At 37.5% G+C, this 9,952-nt stretch overlaps 1 protein-coding gene across 4 annotated transcripts in view; it reads left to right on the forward strand.

The window, feature by feature from the left end:
* Positions 1-9,613, forward strand: part of HGF (hepatocyte growth factor) — a 62,022-nt gene extending 52,409 nt beyond the window's left edge. For 2 of the 4 annotated variants that reach the window (XM_042872906.1, XM_042872908.1), the window contains exons 17-18: positions 1,257-1,402; positions 5,450-9,613. In XM_042872906.1, coding sequence (XP_042728840.1) covers positions 1,257-1,402; positions 5,450-5,620 — 317 coding nt within the window. In that variant the 3' untranslated portion in view covers positions 5,621-9,613. The remainder of the gene's footprint in view (positions 1-1,256; positions 1,403-5,449) is intronic. The other 2 variants (XM_042872907.1, XM_042872909.1) reach the window with 2 other exon arrangements.
* The last annotated feature ends 339 nt before the right edge of the window (positions 9,614-9,952 follow it).

Raw genomic sequence — 9,952 nt, forward strand, 5'->3', positions numbered from 1 at the left:
ATGTTGATGATAAAGTAAATAGCTGCCAGTTAACAATAATTACTGCAGTAATTATTGTGCTCAGGTGCCATTTTGCCACAGATCCTTAGTGAGCAGCAGTAACATACTCAAGCTGTCCTGAAAGCAGAGCAGAAACATCATTGTAATTGTAAGGTTCTCTCCCTTGCAAGCATTACTTCAAACATTTCTTAGTGGAAGGCAAATAACCAGTGCCAACCCTACTGTAGATGACTGTGTTTAATGTTCCCAGCATGGCTGTATTAGATATCCTCTGGGGAGAATGGCTGTCTAAGGGAATTAGGACTGCGGCATGGTGCAGCATCACAGGAAAGCTTAGTTTAAGAGAACAGATAAAGGAATTTGTGCTATTGTGGAGTTACATAATACCATAAATACATAACATCCATCATCTTTGTGGATGAAGGACTTTGTACCTTATTTTATATGCTACTTAATGCAATCCTCAAAGCATCACAGTCAGGGAAGGAAGAAGTGCTACATTCATTTTTGTACTCAAGTAAACAGGATAACAATTCTGTGAAAGGCAAAGTTGACACTTTTATTGATCACTGTACAGAGAATGGACAGGTCCAGGCCCTCTATTTTAATTCACAGCTTGTACAGACTTGTCTTTTGACATGTGAACAAGAAAAAGCTCCACGGGGCTCCTGCTTCCTGACCTTCACAATGATGAATGGAGATTGCATAAAGCTGTGGATCTGCTCTTGCAGGTACAAAGTCATTCAGTGTAGCTGAGCCAGCGCTGAACAAGAAAAATCCTGTACTGCTATGGTATTTTTAAAGTTACACGTCCTTCATTAGGCTATGGCAGCCACCATTTCATGTTAACCCTTGTTTAAGGCAGGAAGTGAAATCCTCGCTCTGCTAACAGGAATGACAACATTTCACACTTTCCCTGATTTCTGTGATATGCCAAAGCAAGCTGGCGGTAGAATCTATCTCTTTCTTCCAATACTAAAAACCTCTTCAGATATTCTCAGAGAACTAAAGAGAAACGCACATCAAGAATATTTATTGCAAATTTTGTTTGTAGCAAATATAAAAAATCCTTAAAGGACAAATTATTGATAAAAGTGAGGATAAATGAAAATATGAGTACTGGGGACAAAGTACACTGAGTTAACATATAAGAGTAAGTTCATCCAGATTGCATCTTTAATATCTTCTTTCTTTTTTTTTTTTTTTTTTTTTCCCTCAAAAATAGAATAAAGTCTTTATTCTCTTTTCAATCCTAGTAGCTAACTATGATGGTCTTCTCCGGGTAGCAAACCTGTTTATTTTGGCAAATGAGAAATGCAGCCAGTATCTCAAAGGGAAGATCACTGTGAATGAGTCAGAAATCTGTGCTGTGGCTGAAACCATTGGTTCTGGGCCTTGTGAGGTAAATATTACATTTTCTAAGAATGTATTAAGAGCCATCAACCTTACTTTTTCTTTCTGAGAAATAATTTACTTGAGTTTTTTTTATAATTATTCTCTCTGCATCAAACTTGTACACAAAAAAATGTATATGAAACTTCTGCACTGGAAAATGATTAGTGTTTCTAATGATGTATTTGCTGATGAAGTGTGGGAAGAAGTTTCTTTCCTTAAGTTACTTTGTGCTACTACTCATGTTAAACATACTTAGGTGCCCAAACACTTCTCTAGACTGAAATAAATTTGTCTTCTGTATAATAAGGCCTACACTGAGTTGTGTGCTAGTAACACCAATTCATTTGGATTGAGAAGCAACTAAAGATTTGTGCAAATTGAACTCCTTAGCTATATGAGGATTTCCATGCAACATCCAAAAAAAAAAAATAAAAATCACTGCTTAGTAGAGTTAATAAAGTTATGAAATAAACAGAAAGATCCAAAAATGTACTGAGATAAAGTATTACTCAGAAGAGTGAGGAGTTTGGTCTACCTAAGAAAGCATGAGCCATATCTCAGTGAGTGGAGGAGAAAGAGATGGTTTGATAACAATAGAGTTTAATACAGTTGGTTTTCTTGGGACTAATGTTGTTGGAGAAAAGACACCTGAGAAGAAATGCTATATATCATTCATTATAGGAAGATATCTTTTTTTTATTTTTGTATGTTGAAAATCTGTCTGATGAGATGATGTCTGGAAGGAAGGCAGTCCTGAGTATCATTATGAATTTAATATCTGGAGAAAAAGAGATGATTTCCTAACAGTAATTTGAACTTTTCCCACAGATATTACCAACCCATAGGAGAAACAGTCTTCACCAAGATAAAGTCTGTTCCATTTACTGTTAATTTATCACAGGATCCGCTTTATTAAGACATTCATTTTCCTTAAAAATACAATATTTCATTCTAGATGAGCTCTTAGACATATGAAGGCTTATAAGTGAAACATCTGGATGGAAGTCTGATGGGGATCCTGAACTTTGTCTCCCCTTGCAGTGAGAAATTGACTGATTAATATTAGCAATCATTCTTAATCAATGCATGGTTTTCTGCTTCCCAAGTTCCCCTTTGAAGCCACTTTCCTCACTAAAGAACAAGCAGAGAAACAAAATCAGATTGGCAGATAAAACTCCACTCTTGACATTGTTTTATGAGCAGCTTTGATGATACTGACAATTGTTTATTGTTTATAATCTGCTGCCAGCTAGAAAAACAAACATCAAATCGTAGAATCATAGAATGGCTCGGGTTGGAAGGAACCTCAAAGTTCATCTAGTTCGAAACCCATACCACAGGCAGAGTTTGGCAACCACTAGATAAGGCTTGTTGCTTGTCTGCTGAGCAAGAGAAGAGTGCTAAGCATTAGCTTTTATTTTTTTGAAACAGCATATCACTCTGTGATACAAACATTACTGCCTAATTTTGCAGCTAGTTTGCTAGATTCAGTATAAATTTCATCTGGATTAATACTGCAGTGTCTGTGTTCAAGTCCCAGATCTATGTGAACGTATCCAAATTACAATTTCATAGTAAAAGCCCCACTATATGGCCTACACCTATGATCCCTCCAAAGTCCATGTAGAAGCTTCCTATTGCAGGCAGAACACTAATCACAACTCTCCTACGCAAATTAGGAAAGTATATCATACATGTTACCTTACTAATAGGACCCCTATCAGACCATCTAAATTTTCTTTTTCTAAGCCTAGACCTAGAAGGCACACTGATGACCATCTCAATCTGTCTATGATACAAAGATTGCTTATTCATCTGTATGCTACATGGGTTTAGTCATTGCTGCAAGAATAATCCAAACCTTCTGATAATTCTCAGGCCTATAACTGATGATCTCCCATAGATTGACCTACTTGGTACTATTTTGCCTAGCCAACACAAACTACAAATGCACACAGCCAAATTCTCGTCCTCACATGAGGTCTACAACCACTACTACTCCTCAAGAGCCAGCTACCTCATGATTGCTATCAGTCAAATCAAACTTCTGTTTTTTAATATGAATAAAGGTCAAGCACTGTCATTTCTCTAGTGATCCAGAGGGGGAAAAAAAAAAAAAGCCAACAATGTTAATTGTTAGCTTTTATCTTTTGACTCTCTGTCTCCCTGTCCAAAAATGTCTGTGTTAGAGTCTAAAATCTATGTGAATATGACTAAATTACAGTTTCACCCTGGTTTAACTAGATGGCTTTAATGCTGAATGTGCCCTTGATTTAGTTGGATGTACACCAAATTTCCACTAAATACATACAGTGGTGCATACATGTCTCATTTCCTCAGAATACTGAACATGACTGTTTAAACAAATTATGTCTCTTTCTCTACAAAATGTTACTTTTAAAAAATTTATTCTGCCAATTAGTTCATAGATTCTCATTGTAGTGTGCTGAAATAGAATTGACTGCCAGATGCATAGGAATAGTAATTACAACTCTCAGTAGTCTTTGAAGAAAGACTGTTATCACAAATAATATGTTTATTAGTCATCTCACTTTCTCCTCATTATAAAAAAAATCATAGAATCATAGAATCACAGAATGGCCGAGGTTGAAAAGGACCACAGTGATCCTCTAGTTTCAACCCCTCTGCTATGTTCAGGGTCATCAACCACCAGACCAGGCTACCAAGCCAGGCCTTGAATGCCTCCAGGGATGGGTCATCCACAACGTCTTTGGGCAACCTGTTCCTGTGCATCACAAGCATCACCATCCTCTTTGTGAAAAAATTCCTCCTAATATCTAACCTAGACCTCCCCTGTCTCAGTTTAAAACCACTCCCCCTTGTCCTATCACTATCCACCCTTGTAAACAGCCATTCACCTTCCTGTTTATATGCTCCCTTCAAGTATTGCAAGGCCACAATGAGGTCTCCCCGGAGTCTTCTCCAAGCTAAACAAAGCCAGTTCCCTCAACCTTTCCTTACAGGAGAGGTGCTTCAGCCCTCTGATCATTTTAGTGGCCCTCCTCTGGACCTGCTCCAAGAGTTCCATATCCTTTCTGCACTGGGGTCCCCAGGCCTGGAAGCAGTACTGCAGATGGGGCCTCGCAAGAGCCAAGTAGAGGGGGACAATCACCTCCCTCTCCCTGCTGGCCTCCCCTTTTTTAATGCAGCCCAGAACACAGTTGGCCTTATGGGCTGCAAGCGCACACTGCTGGCTCATGTCCAGCTTCTCGTCTACCTGGACCCCCAAGTTCTTTTCCACAGGGCTGCTCTCAAGGAGATCTTCCCCCAGTTTGTATAAATAGCTAGGATTACCCCAACCCAAGTTCAGAACCTTGCACTTGGCCTTATTGAACTTCATTAGGTTCGCATGGGCCCACTTTTCCAGCCTGTCCAGGTCCCTCTGGATGGCTTCCCTTCCATCCAATATATCAACTGCACTGCTCAGCTTGGTGTTATCCACAAACTTGCTGAGGGTGCACTCGATGCCATTGTCTGTGTCACTGATGAAGATGCTGAAGACCTCCGATCCTGCTTGTGGCCACCCTCCACCCTGACATAGAACCACTGGTCACAACCCTTTGGCTGCATCCAGCCAGCCAATTCCTAGACCACTGAACAGTCCATCCTTCAAATCCACACCTCTCCAATTTAGAGAGAAGGATGTGGCAAGAGACCATGCCAAAGGCTTTGCAGAAGGCCGGGTAGATGACATCCATAAATATTGCACTTAACTGTATCTGAAACAGGAGAATAAGAGCTGGTAGTCTGATGGCACTCGAATTATATGTAAAGATGGATTACTTGCATATGAATAAACAAAAGATTACTTTGATATTGGTTCATATAAGTTCTGGTTGTGAAAAAGACGTCAGAGGCTAGGGTTTGTTCTGAGGTAAAGATAATTTTATTGCCTGTTCGTTGAACTGTGTACAACCCAAGAGAAAGCAAGCAGTAGGGGACAGATGGGCACTGTGGGCACTGTGTCTTGAAGCATTTTAGGTGACATTCTTTTTTCTTCTTTCTTTCTTTCTTTTTTTTTTTTTTCACCTAGCGTGATTATGGTGGTCCCTTGGTTTGTGAACAAAACAGACTAAAAATAGTAGTGGGTGTCATTGTTCCTGGCCGTGGATGTGCCATTCGAAATCGTCCTGGAATTTTTGTTCGAGTCTCACATTACTCCCGGTGGATACACAAGATTATGATGACCTACAGAAAACCCTGAAGAAAACTCAACAGCTTCCATTTACAGAGAGATTGTGGACAGCATAGAATTAAGGTGTAATGTAAAGATCAACCATTTTTAAACTACTTGATAGTCAAGTTTGTTGAACTTCTTTTAATATTTATAGGTGTTATTGGTGTTTTGTCTATCAGTGTTGTTTTATAAATATTGAAGTAACTTACAGTATATGCAAGTATGGTGACATATCTCCTGAAGATACTTGAATGGGTAAACAATTTTGCAAAGATATTATTACTGGATGATTAATGATTTTGTACAAAAAGATCACAAGCTCTTTTTTTGCTGCTCTTCAGATTATCTTAGAAGGGGTAACGTATTATAGCTTTATTTAACACAACTTATTCTTTCTATGAGCCGCACACTTCTCTTCAGATATGACAATAGTTCTACTGAGAGAGATATACATCTATCAAAGACAGCATATATCACCCTATTTCTCATACGCCCTTGAGAGAGGTCAAAAATGTCAATATTTCATTACAAAAACATCCCTTTTGAAATTAATCTTCTCATTGTTGACAAACTTTGACAAGCCTTCAATCAGTGAAGTTCTCACAGAAGTCAGTATCACTTCCTATTACAGTACTTGTAGGCTCTTCCTATACTTGGTCCCTTTAGTGTGAAGGTGGTCCCCTAAAAGATATCTCAAAAAATTCTCTAGATAGGCAAAGAGATGTAGTAATGAACTGGTTAGCAAACTGTTGATCATTTTTTCAAAGTTTGTCACAGAACTAACTGTGAATTTACAGTGTTAGAAATTGTATGTGATTGGATTGAAAAAGTAGTCTTGATTTGCCACTGATGGACATTTGCCATTAAAAGTATTTAAACTAAATATGTCCAAATCCTTCTCAAGAGGTAAGTGTTAAAAATTGAAAGGATCCTACATATTGATTTAAAAGTAACTTTGTTAACAGTGGGGAAAAAAAAAATAGTTGAATCTGGCACCTGGATGAAAGACAGCACTAGGAAAATAAGATATATATTAATAAACTTTTCAGAGACTTCAGATATTTAATAAGATCTTACCTAAATTTGGTCCAAAATGTGTCCTTTGTATAGTCTCTTTCAGGACAATAAAATTATTTCAGGGAGATGATCTTGTACAAAATGGGGAAAGCATCACTAGTAGTTAAGCACTTTGTTTCCTGCCTACATGTGGAACTATCATTTCCCTTTAGGCTGATTTGGAAAGGGAACATATAGTCAGCATCTGTGAAAAGTGCTTGTTCCCCTTTAGATATGTAACTGTATGTCTGGAATTGTAATACATTTAGCAGCTGGCAGTACGCTATAGGTGGCACCAACTACCCTGTAAATTCTAGAAAGTAGATACAACACATATCCAGTTATTTTTACTACTGTACATGCAATTGCATAAGTAACTGCACTATTACTTCACTTGTGACAGTGCACTTGTATATGTTTCCAGTAGCAAATTGTAAGATATAGATCATATCTAACTGCATAGCCACTAAGCTGACATGATGATGTAGACATATAAAAGAACATTTTATTTCATTCTGAAGACGCAGGGCTGAGTTCTGCCCTGGCAGAAAGTAACCATTTCAGAAGAGCTGTCGTGGGAGGTCGTTCTCATGTTAACTCACCAAATTATTTTCTTCAGCAGTGCACTTTGGCTACAGTGAGACTTAAATATGCTTACATCTCCTAGTCAACTAGGATGAATTTCAGCCCAAGCTTAAATTGCTTGGCTTGCTGAGGTTTGTGTCAAGCATCCAGCAATGTCTACTGGTGCATAGGAAGAAATATTTTAGGAAGTAGAGCATCTGAAATTCCTTCTGATGTAAATAGTTTCCTTGGAACAGAAGCAACTTCCCTGTACTGGTAACCTGAAGGTGTGGATGCTACATGGATAGTCTATCTATCCTGGCTGCTTCTGAAGGCTTCATACTCCTTTTTGTCTCTCTTACTCACCAGGCTTAAAGAGGGCAGGATTTAGCCTGTTGTATTTACAATTAATTATTGCAATGTATGTAAAGACTGTATTCTTACTCAGTATATACTGAACGCAGCATATTGAAAGAATTAACTTTTTGAGAGAGACTTTTGAAAAAACTCCAAGTGAGTTTTGTTTTCAGTCATTAGTAGAATGTGGATAAAATACATAATTTCATGTTCACTCTTTGTACCCTAGGAATTCTTATGTGTTCACTGTATTATATGTGCAGGCGTTTTGTTATGTCTATCTAAAAAATTGAATCTTAAAATATTTTAGTTATAATCTTCTGCTGTGCAGAAGGCTGTGATTTTTATATATATATATACACACACACACATATAAATATATGATTAAAAAATACTGTTTTTTGTTAGACAACATGTAAGGATTTTTACCTGTTTGTTCTAGGCATCACCTCAGTAAAAGAAATTGTTCAGAGTTGATGCTCCAGAACTTAACATGTTTGTATGCACTTGCTTATCAGGTGCTCTTGCTCTCCCTATCTCTATATGAAGGGCACACGAGACTCTGAAAAGCAAGGGAAGAGAAGAATAATGATATGTGGTAATGAATTTGTACTTCATTTATTCCTGTGAATATTTCTTGTTGGTACCAATGGTACCGTGCCAGGCAACTGTTATAACTACAGGATTCTCTTAAGAAAGAACACTCTACACACACTCATTCATTGTTCTAACATATTGCTCTCTAATAACAGGTGGACTTACTCTAGTGCCCATCTAAATTTCTGAAAAGCCTCTTACTAACTTCAGTGGGATTTGGACTTTACTTTGCAGATGTGATTTTGTTCATAATTATAATTAAAGGATACAGAACGTAAACTGTTATCTAAGGACATTCTTAAATTCCTTTGAATTTTGTCTTCCTTTTCCTTGCTGCAACTTATCTATGGACTCTGAAAAGTATAATAACTGGATACAGAATTTCAAACCTAAGACCTGATTTTGAGCTGCTGAAGTTAGTTTAACTCAATTGACTTGTTTTCTTATGGCACTAAAACTGGCTGACACTTCTTCCTTTCCTTAATGAAAACATTTCTCCCTTGTAAAAAAAAGGGTTTGTTTTCTTTTTCCTATCTCTTTTTCTCTCCTAAAGCTCATGATTCTCAGAGAAACTATAGCACTCATTGGGAATGTACTGGTCCAAATCTTTGCTGCTATGGCTGAAATCTTCTGTAGTTTGAAATTAAAATTCTCCCAGGCATTCTGCAGACCTTAGCTGTGTGTAATGCCAATATACTTGACAGAGCTAATCACTTGAGTTAGGGTTTTCCAGACAAGGGTCCAAATATACTTCTGAGGGTCAAAATCTACTCAGGCAAAATGTCCCTTGAAATCAATGAATGTGATTATCAAAGTAGGGGCTGAAATTTGCTCAATGCTTTTCCCTACAGCTGTGCACTGAACTTAATGCATCCTTTTACACCGAAAAGCATACCAGTTCTGGACTACAAAGCAACTGCAAGAGCAGGCAAGGCTTTATTGCCATCTTTATGGAAAGCTGGTTGTAAACCAGTTCACTCCCATGAAATCTATATAAAACCAATAGTATTGGTTGTTTTGTCTTCTTTCCTTATCAGTTGTTTTGTGTTTTTTTTTCCTCCCTCACATGCACTGGTATATTATTGTTTTATGAATGTTAGGACTGCTGGCAAGAACTGACATGGCTTTTCATCCTAAAATTTTACAGTGTTCCTTTTTATATATACTCTTGGGCATTTGTGTATGGTGTTTTCTTCTGTGGGATCAATTCAGGGAGCTGCCTGTGGAATTCAGTGTATGATAAGAGTATTTTTTCGTATTTAAGTGGGAAAAATAGTGCTTCCATTAATGATAACTGACCAAATGCCTAACGAAAAGGGAACACTGTGGTTATAACCTGTATTACGATCTTCTGTAATTAATGGCATCTTCAGTAGTTAATAAAGTCGGTATTTTTGTAACCTTGTTTACTCTTATTATTCTTAATAAAGTATTTTATAAAAAATATCAACCTAATTAGCACTACATTTCTTATTTAAAGAAGAATCTTTGGAACTGCATTATTAGGAAAAAGCCTCAGTAAAATGAATGTCTACCAGTCCTAATTTCAGGAAAGGGTTTTACTTGTGCTGAGTAAAGAGGGCTGGTATTTTTAAGATCTTCATGCATCCAATACTGAGAGCAGCATAAAATGAAAGATAAAACCAAATCAAGGTGCGATCCTGCTGAGCCTCTCCAAGAGATTTGTGCTGGAATTCTGCATAGACAATGACCCAAGCATACTGTGGGGAGAGTAATTTGGCCTGAAAAGTTGTGCTTAATCTAAACAAGCATTTGGCACAAAGC

The sequence above is a fragment of the Lagopus leucura genome, unplaced genomic scaffold (assembly GCF_019238085.1).
Source record: "Lagopus leucura isolate 7727_CA_CO unplaced genomic scaffold, USGS_WTPT01 Super-Scaffold_100008, whole genome shotgun sequence".
Classification (NCBI taxonomy): domain Eukaryota; kingdom Metazoa; phylum Chordata; class Aves; order Galliformes; family Phasianidae; genus Lagopus; species Lagopus leucura.